General features: G+C 30.7%; 1 protein-coding gene across 1 annotated transcript; it reads right to left on the bottom strand.

Moving 5' to 3' along the window:
• Positions 1-3,443: 3,443 nt before the first annotated feature.
• Positions 3,444-5,124, bottom strand: LOC132040682 (MYB-like transcription factor EOBI). The gene is made up of 3 exons (XM_059431337.1): positions 4,968-5,124; positions 4,202-4,331; positions 3,444-4,109 (listed from the first exon to the last, which is right to left on the bottom strand). The coding sequence occupies exons 1-3, from the start codon at positions 5,122-5,124 to the stop codon at positions 3,608-3,610; spliced, it is 789 nt and encodes a 262-aa protein (XP_059287320.1). The 3' UTR covers positions 3,444-3,607.
• Positions 5,125-14,885: the final 9,761 nt, after the last annotated feature.

The raw sequence follows: 14,885 nt of genomic DNA on the forward strand, positions 1-14,885 counted from the left end.
GAGAACATAAAAAGGAAAAAACTTACCTAACATATACTTTGGTAGCAAAAAATATTGGCTCCTTGAGAAGAGCAATCAATTGGTTGAATCTTCTTAGCAACATACATAGGGGTTTCTAACGCGAAGAATTGCTTTTAAAGAACACGAAAACTCGAAAACCCAAATAATGTCGTAGACAATTTCCTTCTTTAACGTGGTTATTTTAATTCCTTCTTTAACCTAAACAAATTTCCTTGTTTAATTAGGTGTAGAATCCACTTTAGGTTAGGATCTTTTTACCAAACTGTCTTAGGCTACAAGAATTGTTTTTGCCAAAAATAACGGCAGGTTTTTGTTGCAGTTTTTATTTTGAAAGGAAATATATATTAAAAGTGTTATGTATATTTATTTGAAGAAAAATAGTAAATGACAATTTTGTCTATTGCAGGGTCTTTTAATGAAGGGCAAAAAGTCCAATCAACATTTCTAAGGCCCTTCATGCTTTTAATATTAATATTGTACTAGTCTCTACGAACGTGCCTCGCACATTATTCCCTATCAATCTTAAGCAATGTTAGGTAATGTTATTTGAAATTACATAGGAGTATTATTAATTTCACGAGGTATAAAATATTATTTGGTCGTATCCCATTAAAATGTTACTTGGTACATATCCTTTAGGTTTTTCGTCGAGGAAAGAGAAATTTAACGAAACCAAAATTACTAAATGGGTATTCACTATTCTAAATGTTTTTTTATGTACACAATACACAAACTATTATCAAAGAGATTGAAATTGTATAACTCTAGTTAAATTGCTCTGACATGGCACACTGCTTGTTGTTACTTTCTCTGGTAGCTATCTTAGTTGGAAAGAAAAATAATTCTGACACAAAAAAAGATACAATAGATCAGTGCCATCTTAAGATTCTTAACAACTCTACGTACAATGCTTTCTCTATGCAGTACACTATTTAAGCTATTAATTACTTCAAAAGGGAAATTTTTGTTTACTTGTCCTTTGTTGAACTTTCGTGAAAGAAACATCGCATTTCTAATGCCGGTGATATGTTTTGGAATTTTTCTTTCCATTTTTAGAAAATAAGACCCACAAACATAATCAGTTAGAAACCCTATTCCTTATATTTTTTAAAGTAATATCTCATTCACATCCTTAAAAAACAATACCAATGCACTAAAGTTTTTCAAAATACATACATATCAAATCAAATTTTCATTATATTGAAACACACCATTTAATAGTCAAGAATAGAAAATTTACTATGGTGTTATCTTGAGTACCCCTTAACCTAATGATCCATGACAGCTTTCTCAGTATTATTCACATGAGATAATTAAACAAATGACAAATTCTAAAAATGTTAATATTCCTATAAATCAAAAAGTTCTTAAATACAACTTGTTGACATATGGTAAATCTAGCGAATTTTGTCGACTTCAAAGTCGTAAATTTAGGCGGTCTTAATCCTATAGTATATATGACATATGGTCTAATAAATATCTAATAGATTTTATGTGTTAGAAGTAAAGAATTTTACACGGACAAAGCAATGTTCAATTACAAAAGTATTCCTAGGCAAATAAGGTTACCGATTGGATATCTCTCCGAGTTTCTTATTTTATTATCAATATTTAATAAGTAGTCTTTTTCAAAAATATTTTTCATTCTCTAAACAAACATTAGAAGAATTTGGCCAACACAAAATATGATTAATGAGTGTTAGTTTTTCCTTTGGCAAACATCATAACTTATGCACGTAATCATCAATTTGAATACGAATATCAAAATTGAAAGCTTCAACTAAAGTAACTCACTTTGAAGAATATTTCAATAGACGCAAATCTTAAAGACCAACTCACAAACACAAATTAACAAAAAGAGATAACGTATTACCTTAATTTAAAAAGTAAAAAAAAAAAAATGTTCGCTTGTCATCTATTTCGAAGTAGTTTCAGCTTCCTAGTTAATCAAGAAAAAATTCCTTTTCGATTCAACGGATACCTCTCAAGCAAAATAATAAACTAAGAAGTACAATAATCAGAAAAAGCAATATCTTTCAAGAAGTCTGCTGAATTTTATTATGTTCATTCTGTAATAGCACACGAAGCTTAAAAATAGTACAGTAGACTCCTTAAAAAATTTATAATGGAGAATGTGGAATAGAAGACTTGCGAAAAATGGCCTCAAATCTGCAAACAAAATTGAAGAAGCGTTTTTATTACTATAATTGTCTTGTTATAATTTGGACACCAAATCGCATGCATGTCTGGATGGTTTGGACTCTTTATTCAGTTGCACTGCTTGTTCAATAAACTTTTGTGACTGCCCAGTTGGTTAATATAGTTAATGTAAAGAGTTGTCTTTGTGATAACAGTCGTAAGTCAATTTGAATATGAATAGATTTAGTTCCAATATCGATTTACCAGGATTTTCTAGTAAGTGGAACATAGTTAATATAAAGAGTTATCTTGGTGATAGAAGTCTTACGTGATCAATATGAACATGGATTTAGTCCAGTGCTGATTACCAGAATTTTTAGATAGTATAAGCTGTCACAATTCATTTTTAATTATAAAAGTTTACTATTAGGTAAGTCTAAATATTACGATTTTATTTGACATTCATTGATTCTTCAAAAATTATTTTATTTAGCTTTAAAAGGGTATAAGTCAATTAATATTTTAGGGCTATTAGGTTTATCGTTTTAGGTTTAAGAAGCATGTCCAAAAGAAATAGAAATAGAGTTCATTAAGGATATAAAAGTCGTTCAATATTTGAAGGATATTTTGGTCAACCAACATTTATATTCATGCTTTTATAATAATATAGATAGATAGATAGATAGATAGATAGATAAAGATAGATAGATAAAGAAGAGATTAAAAAAAAATTTAAAAATTGGGATATGAGAATTTATTTAAAGTTCAATTTTTTCCTTATCTCCTATTTCTATTTTATTTTATTTTCAAAAACAAAATAGTTTAAGATGAAATAAGCTGTTGAATAGTTAGAGTCGAAAATAAAAGTTAAGCATGAAAATAAATAAATAAAGAATTGATAGATTCCACACTATGAATTTTCAGACAAAATTTGTTTGTCTATAACAGATGATAAAGGGAAACACCGTAGCCATTTTTAACTTAAAGAAAGTTAATATAGTTCATTCTCTAGATTGATCTGTGCTCAACGTCTATTGCTATAAAAGAGAACATCAACTGATAAGCTAATATATGACAATTATGATACAGTTTTCCAATATGACAATTATGTTATTACCAATTTTCCAAATGGTAACATAAACTTCAACTTTCACAAACTCTTTTTTCAAGTAGATTTTACGTTCAAAGTTGAAGTATAGCTTCAACTTTCAAAAACTCTTTTTCAACTTCAAATACTTTTGTTTTCAATTTCGACCAAATATTATACGGCCACTTACTTAGGATTCAATAAAAAAGGAGTAGCCATAGTTTCTAGATCATGAGGAGTACTAGGCAACAGAGCATTCAATTAGAAAATCAAAGTTCTTAACCGCCTGCTATTATTCAACAAACTACGGACTGGCTGAGATACTGTTCTCGGCTTCTTGACATCAGATCATCCTGAATATTAATAAGTTGCATTGCTGAAATTGCATTGAAAATTCTCCAAATTCCATAAGCCGTCCCAATTGATGTTTTCATTTGATGAAGATTCTAGCACAGGCACAGGGGTAAAGTCATTGAGCATGGAGTAAATTAAATCATCTTGCTCCTGATCATCAACTATATTTGGGTACAAAATATCCATTTCTTGGTTCCCTTGAGGCGCAGTTGGTACTCTATTCTCACTTTTATCGAGTAACGATACGATTCTGCTTCCCAACTTGTTCAGGATAGAGGCGTAATAATTCTTGTTGTTGTTGAACGGCATGACGCTAGTCGTATCAATTTTAGTGTTCGATTTCTTCTGTTGTTGTCGTTGCTGTAATTGTTGTCTTTTTATATGACGAGCGTTTGATTTTTCGAATTTGTCATTCGAGTGTTTGGTCTTTTTCTTGAAATGAGTTCTCCAATAGTTCTTGATCTCATTGTCAGTTCTCCCTTCCAAGTTTCTAGCTATAGTTGCCCACCTGTATTTATTTTCGTCAAGTTATTGTTGAAGATTATGCTTATGAAAAAAACTTACTTTCTTTTGAAAAGAAGAAAATAAATAAAAAATCACCTGTTCCCCCATTTAGCATGAAGCTCTAGAATTAATTTTTCTTCATTAGGTGTAATTTGTCCCTTTTTCAGGTCTGGCCTTAAGTAATTCACCCATCTCAATCTACAACTTTTTGCATTTCTTTTCAAACCTGCAATAAGAACCACATACCCAAACACAAATATTCAGTGTTCAACACTAACACTACTCTTTAATGCCAAATAGGTGGGAATTTGCTATATGAATTCTCATTGTTCATGACACTCTAGATAGGCCCATCTCTATCAAGGGCAGATCCAAGAGTATTTATTACGGATACACGTGAATCAAGTAGCTTTTGCTCAAATTCTTTATATATGTGTATTAAAAAAAATTCACTAAATATCTGTAAATATTTGACAATAACTCTGGCTTAAGCTCGTTGTAGAAACTCATAAAATTTAAATCCGGAGATTTGCCTCTCATCTCGATGTAGTACATATACATATCAATGTAACACTTGTATTTTATATTAGAAACAGAAAATAGACCCTATTCTTGATGAAAAATATAGTAGTAGGATTTTTATTGTATGAAGTGATGAAAAAATAAGTTGAAAATAGAATTAGTAACAATATATTGTGTAGGATCCCTCCATTCTAAATCAAATGTTTCGGGTTCGAGCTTTAGATATGAAGATCAGCGCTTCCACTTTCAATGAATCCATGCAAATAAAGGATAATCGGGACCTAATGCGCTCATTGGACTCTTAAAAACAGAAAATATTGTGTAGTATTTTTCTTTTTACCTGCAACAGTAGCAACAGAACTCCATCTGCCTTCACCATGCAATTTTACATATTCAATAAGCAATTTGTCTTCTTCAGTAGTCCAAGGTCCCTTTCTCCATCCTTCTTTTGTCACTCCCCAGCTGCAAAATTGTTCGCTCATCACTCCCCAAGCCATATTTTTTTTTTTTCGTTAAAAGCTAATTAAATAGCTTAATTGTGATTAACGTCTCATTATTAATATGAGAAATGTTTGTGACATAATCTGAAAAGTGGCTGTTGCTTATTTATATTTGCACCCCGCACCCGAAAAAAAAAAAAAACCCCAAAAACCTCATTCCATCAGTCAACTATTTTTTATGTGTTTTCACATTACTATAATCTAAACGTGACCAATTGACTATGAAATTACCAAAATCGCCCTAATGTATATCTAGTTTGTTTGCTAAAATTAAATAATTATCTGAATGTTTTTCATCCATTACTACGTACTTTGGTGAAAATCAAATAAAGAATTAAGAATTTATTAAAAGAAATAAACTTATTACATGTGTAACTTTTAGAAGATCATCAAGTTATCTAACATGTTATTTTTAATAAAACGAGCTTAATTTTATTAATTTTTTTTCTTTTAGTTAGAACTGTCATTTTATTCATCTTTTAAACAGTACATTAAAATGCTCATGAATATAAGCAATATAAAACAACTCGTGAACCAAACAATTAAAGGGACAATACTAGATAATTTCGTTAATTACATGGACAATTTTGGACCTTTTCATTTTCTTAAAAAATATTGTATAACAGCTCTGTTAGCTGAGTTGGCAAATAAAAGCAAATGTGTTAGTTTTTTAAGGACGACGCATAATGATCCCAATGTTAAATGAAGGGTATAAATAGACCATTTCGCAAATAAAAATAAAACAAAACAATAAATGAGCCTAACAAAAGAATAAAAAATAAAATAAAATAAAAATAAAATTAGTGAGCCTAACAAAAGAACTAGAAGACAAATATAAAGTCAGTAATAACCGAAGATTCTACAAGCATAAGGGTATCTTTGGGAAATAAAATGATGACCAAGTGAGCCCATCCAAAAGGGGAACATTAAATAAATTAATGGAGACAAAAGGGCCACGTATATAATACAACTTTAAAAAATGACCTCTAGAAAGAACTTCTCTTAATATTCTATTTGGAGATAAAGAACTTAATATAATAAATTAAGTGGGTGGCTAATTCTTTAATCTTGGAAAAAAATGTCATTCCAAGAAAGAACCAGGTGTTGGGTTTGGTTACTTAATTAAGGATAAAGGTGCACCGTAATCACCATCACGTGTTTATTAACTAGACTAGAATTTGCTGGATGCCTTTTTGGGTATACTGGCAATGTGAAAACAATAACTTTTTAGGGGGTTTGTTAAAACCAGGGGCTGGTTTAGGCTCAAATTACAGTGCATGTAAATTCATGGTTTCTTCGCAAATATAAATATTTTATGTATATATATTTTAAAATGAATCTAATACATATTGTTTGTTGGCATTCATGTTTAGAAAGGCTACATTGTGCACTTGGTTGATTGTTGAGTTATTTATCCAAAAGAAAAAGGATTAATTTCCATTAAATATTTTTTTTCTGCATTTTTAGTAATGCACCCATATTTTAAAAATTCTAGAACCGCCTCCAAAACTTAAAACTAATGAAGTAAGCACGTGGAGTTCTAGTGTGATTAGAGGTTTCTCTCTAATGCTACCTCTTCCCCTTAATTCTCATTTGTCCTCACCTGACGAAGGTTATAATCTTAATTATTTAAATCTCAATTATTAAATTTATTTATTTTTTAAATATAAATCTTAATTAATCATATATTAATTATTAAGTGTATTTTTATATACATATTTTACAATCATTTAATAGATCGAATAATCAAGATTTGTAACAAAGTCTTAATATTATTAAGATGTATATTTAAGAATTTCTACAAAATGACAGTTCATCATTACTTCATAGTCCATTCACTCTCGCTATTAACTTCTGTTGTCCATCATTATTAACTATCACTATTCTCAACCATCATCCTTAGTCACAATCAGTGCTATCGTCAATCACCACAATCAGTTGTCACCATGCTACTCAATCATTGCTATTAACAACCATTACCACAATAAAAACATCAAAACTACTGATAATCGGAACTATATATCACTAACCACCATTAACTATCATTATCATCCACTACAATCATCAACCACCATCACCAACTACCACCAAAATCACTATTGTTAGTCATTACCACCACTCTACTACTTACGACCAACACACACACCTACCACCTCTAGTATTAACACTATCAACCGCCATATAATTTTTTTAAAAAAATATTTGTTGATATTAGCGAAATCTAGTTTTTTATCTGAATTAAATATTGATGAGTTTTTATATAAAAATAAATTCAGATTGTGAGAAAATAATCAATCTTAATTATTTAATAATCAGATTTTAATATAATATTTTAATATTTAAATTTTGTACTCAAATTCAGACATCTAAGTATTAATGCACATTTTAATATTAGATGTGTATTCAAATCCAAACGTCTTAATCTTAATAAATACATATAAAGCATTGGACTACAGGAGGAAAAATGATCAAAACGATCCTTATTGTATTGAGGTTACCTTATTGTGGTCCTGCATATATCTTCCTTGATAAATATAGCCTTTGATATGTGTCAAAAGGTGATACCCTTGGTCCGAAGTCCTAAATTCAACAAAAATTTCAAAGGGAAGATTACGCTCTATGTCTACTGGGAGATAATATTTACACCACGTGGCCCATATTTTGAGTTTATTATCTGGTTTAGCCCATTTTGTCTATAAATATCTTTTATACACTTTATACAAGGTTGATAAATTATGTATAATGCTTTCTCTAGGTATAATGTTGTATATTTTTGTATAATATTGTATATTGGGCTACGTGGCGTAATATTTCATATTGGGTTGTATATATTTGAAAATTTTCCAATTTCAAATGGAGTTATAAGAATTAACATTTTGGTCGAGAAAACAATCAAGTTGGTCTTTAACACATGAGAGTTGGACTTAATATATATCACGTAATCAAAATAGTGCTTAATATATACAAATTGATTATTTTAGTCCTTAATATATACTATCATGTAATCGAAATAGTCCTCAATGTATAGAAAAAGTGATTGTTTTAGTCCTTCATATATACCAAATAATTGAAATAGTCCTTATCTATGAAAAAAAGATCATTTTAGTCCTAAACCCTAAAAGTGATGGTGCAAATAAATAATATGTTAATTTTAGAGTCAATCCCACTTTACCCCCTGACATTTAAGGGCTGGAAAACGATATCCATTCCACATATTGAATGGGAACGATAACCTCCTTATATAATATTTTCCGGTGAGATTTTTTTTTTTTTTTAAATAAAGATCTTTTTCTTTCTTTCTAGAATTAAATTACAAAAATATATAACTCTTATTATTGTCCCATTCACCTATTTCGTTGAAAATAATGACTTATCTTTTAGGATATAACAACTGCTTGCAATGCGTTAATAAATTCTAAGTTAGGAGTTAGTATTTTCTTAAAGGTATACTAAGGCTAAGTGAGCACTTGTTTTGAACCGGAGGGAGTAATTTAGTTTTAAAATTTTCATTTCACTATTACTGAGATGATTTATAGTCATATAGATATCTCATAATTTATTTTAGACCATGAATTTTTAATTTTTTTTTTAAACTCTTCTAGTCAAAATTTTCATATCAATTGGGGCAGAGAGTAGAATTTTACCACAATTCATAATTTGGCATAAAACGTACACATTGAATGAGATTTATATATGGCCTAAATAGAAGTATCGAGTGGTCTGAAAGATGTCCTAAACATTGATAGGCCCAAATTACACCTTTAAAAATAAGAGTAAGCGGCCATTGTCAAAAATAGAACCCAACAAGATTGGAGTCGAATCCCACAGGGACTACAATGAAGAAATATACTTGCTAAGTGTAACGCTCGACTATTAGCCTATATTTCTAGGGATGGGGGTATAATAATAATGTTTGGTTTTAATGTTTGTCACACTACTTGATAGAGGAAGATTATGTTTGGATTAACAATTACGTAACTAAGGCTGCGGTCCCAAAGGAAAGTAGTCCAAATGAGTATCAATCCAACTCCTTTATATGTCTAAATGTATTTAAATATGGGCTACGTAGATTTATCAAAAGTCTCTCGACCAAATCGATAAATATCATTACTAAACTTTCTCAAGTCTTAGAATGTCGAAAATGTGAACACCCATTTTATTTCAAGCTAGCTTTCCTATCTCTAACTCAAGCTATTAGATGGGGTTTAAAGCCCCAAATCCTTGCTATCTACTCTTTTCCTAACTTTTACTTTCTTTCTCAAGCAAAGGAAAAGTAACAAGGCACAATAATGTTGTACACCATTAAATGTCATTAATGCTTGAAGAGTAAATAGAAAAACATCTCTAACATAAAATGGAGTGCATAAAACCAATCACATAACTAACACATTTGGTCCCACAACCCTAGCTAATGGGATTAGCTACTCATATCCATTAAATAAAAGACAAAGATAAAGAAGGTATTCATAAAGCTTACAATGGTTTAATGTAGAAGATGACAAAAGGTTGTAAGATTCTTCACTACCCAACAAGATTTGCCTTTAATGCTAATGAACAAAAAAAAGTAAAAGTGGAGAATATTCAATGCCGTTCCCAAAACCCTAGACACGAGTATTTATAGAGAGAGAACAAAAAATACAAAAGTTGCCTAAATGACGATATGCAGCGGCATGTATGCGACCGCATCTGAAGTTTGCGGTGTCGCATGTACTCCGCATTCTAGTGCACTTCACCTAATTCACTGGTTGCTCAGAGCTGGAGTATGAAACTGCATCTGGAGTTTGCGGTGTCGCATCTTGCGTTGCATCGTGCTACATGTTGGCAAACTATCTGTTGATTTGTGCAAACACTTGGCAACCGCATCTCGGATATGCGGTGCCGCATCTTGGCTGCATTTTCATCATTTTTCTATTTTTTCTGCCACTTTGTTACCTTTATGCTGTCGAACTCATAAAACCTTAAAACACACAAAAACATAACATAAATAGCGAAAAATACTTGAAATGACTCCTAAAAAGCATAAGTAGTGGATGTAGAAAGCCTGAAAATCCATGACTTATCAAATATGTCCTAAATAACTTAGCTCTTGAAGAGAAAACCAACAATTTTTCAAACTTTAAAACAATCTTTTCTCAAAAACACTAAAACTTTAAACACCAATTATATTCAACCAATTAAAATTAAGGAAGAAAAATAATTGATACAACATTTGTTATTAACATATGGTATGAAAAATTATTGATAAAACGAATGTCACATAACCTAATATTTATTAACAAATTATTCCAAGTAGTTGTTATTTCCTAAAAGATAAATACATTATTTTCAACGGAATATGTGAATGGGACAATATAAGAATTATATATTTTTGTAACTTAATTCTAGAAAGAAAGAAAAAGATCTTTATTCAAAAAAAAAAAAAAAGAAGCTTACCAAAAAACATTACATAAGGGGGTTATCGTTCCCATTTAATATGCAGAGGGGGGTATTTTATCCCAACCTTTAAATGTTAGGGGGACAAAGTGGGATTGACTCTTAATTTTAACCAACAATTCACATGAGCAGTATAAAAAACATAAAAAATGGGAGTGAAATTTTTTTCTTTCATAGACAAAATCTCATATGATGAGAAGAAAGGTCAATTTTTGCTACCTTTAATGCAAACTCTTCTACCAATAATCAATGTATGTTTTTGCCTTTGAGATCATAACTCAACTGTGTCTTTTGTTGCAAGAACGAAAACTATGTTATAAGGAAAGAAGAAAAATGTATACTCCATTGTTGCGGGCACACACGATGGTGGCGCGAGGAAAGGGTAATTTTTGCTTCCCTCACGTGAGTGATGGGTTAAACTTAATAAAAAAAATTAACTTGCACTGTTACTTTTAAGGTTTAGGACTAAAATATCAAATTTTCATATATTGAGAACTATATCGGTCATGTGGTACATATGAAGGAATCACTTTTCTTATACATTAATGACTATCTAGGTTACATGGCCTACATGAAGGATTAAAAGGATCAGTTTTTCTATACATTAAAGACTATTTCGATTACGTGATATATATAAAGAACTAAAATAATCATTTTTTCTATACACTAAGGAGTTTTTCGGTTACATGATATATACGAAAGACTAAAATGATCTTTTTATCTATACATTAAGGATTATTTCGATTAAGTGGTATATACTATATACGAAGGACTCAAATAAGTCCAACCCCCATACATAAAGAACCATCTTGATTGTTTTGTGCAAATCACGTGCATTTGTCAAATTACAGACAAACCCTTCACCGGCGAGTATGATCGCAAAATGCTTCTCCGAATCACATGAAACGGAGCTCAATAAATGCAATAGGGACTATAAATCCCTATTACAATTAGTTAGTTTAGACCGTATAAAATTTTAAAATCAATTTATAGATAAGGATGAAAAAGACTGGATGCTACATCAGAGTTCAATCGTTGTAGCAGTGAAAACAACCCTAATATAATAGACCTCCAAAGATAAGGCTCTTAAATATGCATGCGGTTTTAAGTCTACCAAATATATTGTTTTACTAGCTAGTCCAAAGTTGTCTAGTTTACAGTATTTTTATTATTACTCTCCTAGTATTTTATTCTTCGATTTTAATATTACCTACTCCCTCCGTTCACTTCTACTTGTCATGTTTTGTTTTTGAGAGTCAAATTATATAAACTTAGAAAACCATTTTATGATGTATTTTTTCAATCTTATTCATATGAGAAAAACTGAAACTTATAGTATTTTTTGTATAGAGTTTTAATATCTGAATTTTAATTTTAAAATATTAAACTAATCTAATTCAATTTAGCTTCGAAGATTAGTCAAATTGACTCACGAGAAATGAAGCATGATAAGTAAAAGTCGAAGGGACTATTAGTTTCTTGATTATCATATTATTTGTTGTTGCTACTATTCTTTCCTCTATTATTTTCAACAAGACTTATTCACTACTGTACTGCGATCTGCATACACGCCACCCACCTCAGACCACACTTGTGAGATTACACCGGGTATGTCAATGTTGTTTCAAATACAGTTTTAGACTTTTCATTGTAAATAAACTTTGATTTGACAAAAAGGAAAAAAACTTGAACAATGATTCATCCAGCTTTTTTAAAGCCTTTATGACAGTGTAAGTAATGAATCCCCAATCATATGCTAGATATTCTCCTTTAATTATTGCTCTAAAGACTAAGGTAGGGGCTTTTTTTAGTGAGAGTCATCCATTCTTCTGCCTTTGTCTGTTCCCTTCCCTCTTTGATGCACTGATTAAAATCCCAAAAAAGTACTCTATATGTTTAACTCAAATCTCAGAAGTGATTTACAGTCATACAAGCCGCGAGAAGGTGTAATTTGGTGGAGTATCTAACAATAGATATCTTGAGGTCAGTCTTTTCTTCTTTCTTTCTGCTTTTTGTGTTTTCTTCTAAATTGTTACAATTTTTTTTCTTCAATTTCTGGGTATAATTTTATGTCATGAAATAGGAAGGTGATAAGTAGTTTCCCATAAACACTAGGAATAGTGAAAAAGGCAAAATTTTTACTAATTTGTTAAGCACCACAATAACCAAATTATGTGAGCTAGCTATCAATAAAATGTAACTCTAATCTAACTTGTCCAAGTTTTAACTTATTAGATTTTTATGTAGTACTAGATATTTTGTCACAAAAAAGTAAGACGTTAGCGTGTTAAGTAGGAAAATAAGAACCGTGAGGTCGGTCCATGCCATTTCAAGTTCAACTCACCGTCAAGGAAAAAAAACAGAAGGAAACAAAAGAAAGAAAGTGGACAATAAAATTGCTGGAAATTTCTAAGAAGTTGGACCCCATTGAACAAATGATGCTGCTTGGAAACTTCATAAGAAGTTGGACCCATTCACAATAATGCATGTTGCAGAGACAGTGTGGAAAAATGTATATAATTACAAATATGTAATGCTAAGAAGACTTCATACCAGACATTGAATTAAACTGTGACAACAACGTACCCATGGTATCAGAGCCAAGAATGAGTGGCTAAGTTCTCATACTATCCCAGGATTCCGTCGAAATCCTGTTATAATCCTTACATCTTCCTATACTGTTAAGTATTTAGATTTACTTTTCATCTTCCTTAGAGCTTAATAACTTTATTCTCTAGTTCAAACATTGTCCAAACCTTTGAGTCTTAGTGTAAATCCACTCATACTCGAAAATGGACAAAAGTTCATCGTCAAGATGAAATGTAAATCCAAAGTCAAGATGGGCAAGATCCGAATGATACCATGAGGTATGTCATTATAAGTGACAAGGTCACTATCACAAGAAGGACAATGTCCCGACAAGAATGCAGTAATGCTCAAGCAATCCGTATATGTGGGCGAATTAAGTCATCTTACAAAAATATTCACATAACACCAATGTGATTTTAACATACTCATAACTCAATTACAAAATTATACCCTCAATGATAATGGTATCATATTGAAGTGTCTCAAGATATTCTTTCTCAACCAACAAAGCAAGTAAACTATTAAAGTAGCAACAAAACCAATATGACAATAATTTAAAGTAGATACTATTTCACCAAAATTCAAGCTTCTCACAATATCTCAAACAAAATAAATTGAAAGAAAATTTTAATTTTAGGTGCAAATCTTGGAGCTTTAGTGCTTCTAAAGCTCAAACAAACACCAAGAAGTTATAAGTCCTCAAAGCAACGATCCAGCAATTATGTCGCCTTCCTTACCTTTTACAAATGCCTCTTGCACTTCTATTGCTGGTTTTTAAGTAGAAAAAAATCTGGACAGCAGCTATGTGTTGCATTGAAAAAAATCTGGACAGCAGCTATGTGCTGCATTGTACCCCATTTTTGACATAGTAAACAGAGGAATTAGAATTTTTGTAAAATACGAAAGTTGTGGGTAATTTTCTTATCTTTCCACAACCTTTTGAATCACCTAATTCCAACTTATAGATAAAAAGTTATGATCAAAATACTAACTGATGTGCACCAAAAACGGGATTTCAATTCTCACCACAAGTGAGAGAAATGACTTGTGGATCTTTCAAAAAAAAGGTTAGATTCTTTGTTTAAATGGAAAATAGGACGTATCCAACAAAAAAAAGACATTTGATTTCTCATGAGAAAAGTGAAGAGCTAGGGATTGATCTTTTGTAAAGAAGATGGAGTAGTTTCTAGAAAAAGGGGCAAATTTCATCTAAGGTTAGAAAAATAAATCTCAAGGATTTAATGGCTACTATATAAAGGCTATTTTTTCTTGAAGTTGCACATAACACCTCCTTTTTTTAAAACTCTATAGAGAATAAACCCCATTGTCACTCAAATTACATAACTGGCTCCAAATTGTCTAGCTAACTTATTAACTAATATGCATGTATTGTATTAACAACTTCCTTTAAAAAAAAAGGTTTCCAAAGTAAATGTCAAACTTGATATTCAAGAATGGTAAAAAGAATATTTCTAAAAAAATATAATCAATTGTAATGCATATAATGAATCCAGGAAACTCGGGGTGTTACATAGATATTGTATTTATCCAAACTCAAATGTATTATCTCTTCAACAACTCATACTTCTATCTTTCTTTTCCCAATTAAATCTGCAAAATGTTTAGGTGGAATGAAACTAGAACTCCAAGTTTTTGCACGGAGTGTTTCTCCTTGTGATTGGTCTTTAAACATTGCCCCCGTTTTTACTTTGTTTTGAAAATCGGCTCCATTTGTT

Source organism: Lycium ferocissimum, chromosome 12 (assembly GCF_029784015.1).
Source record: "Lycium ferocissimum isolate CSIRO_LF1 chromosome 12, AGI_CSIRO_Lferr_CH_V1, whole genome shotgun sequence".
In the NCBI taxonomy this organism is placed as follows: domain Eukaryota; kingdom Viridiplantae; phylum Streptophyta; class Magnoliopsida; order Solanales; family Solanaceae; genus Lycium; species Lycium ferocissimum.

Bases quoted from the DNA above. Each gene is read 5' to 3' on its own strand.
- LOC132040682 (XM_059431337.1), bottom strand. From the start codon at position 5,124: ATGGCTTGGGGAGTGATGAGCGAACAATTTTGCAGCTGGGGAGTGACA. The intron at 4,332-4,967 runs GTAAAAAGAAAA...TTCTTATTGCAG, and splicing joins TTCTGTTGCTACTGTTGCAG to GTTTGAAAAGAAATGCAAAA. The intron at 4,110-4,201 runs GTGATTTTTTAT...AAATAAATACAG, and splicing joins CATGCTAAATGGGGGAACAG to GTGGGCAACTATAGCTAGAA.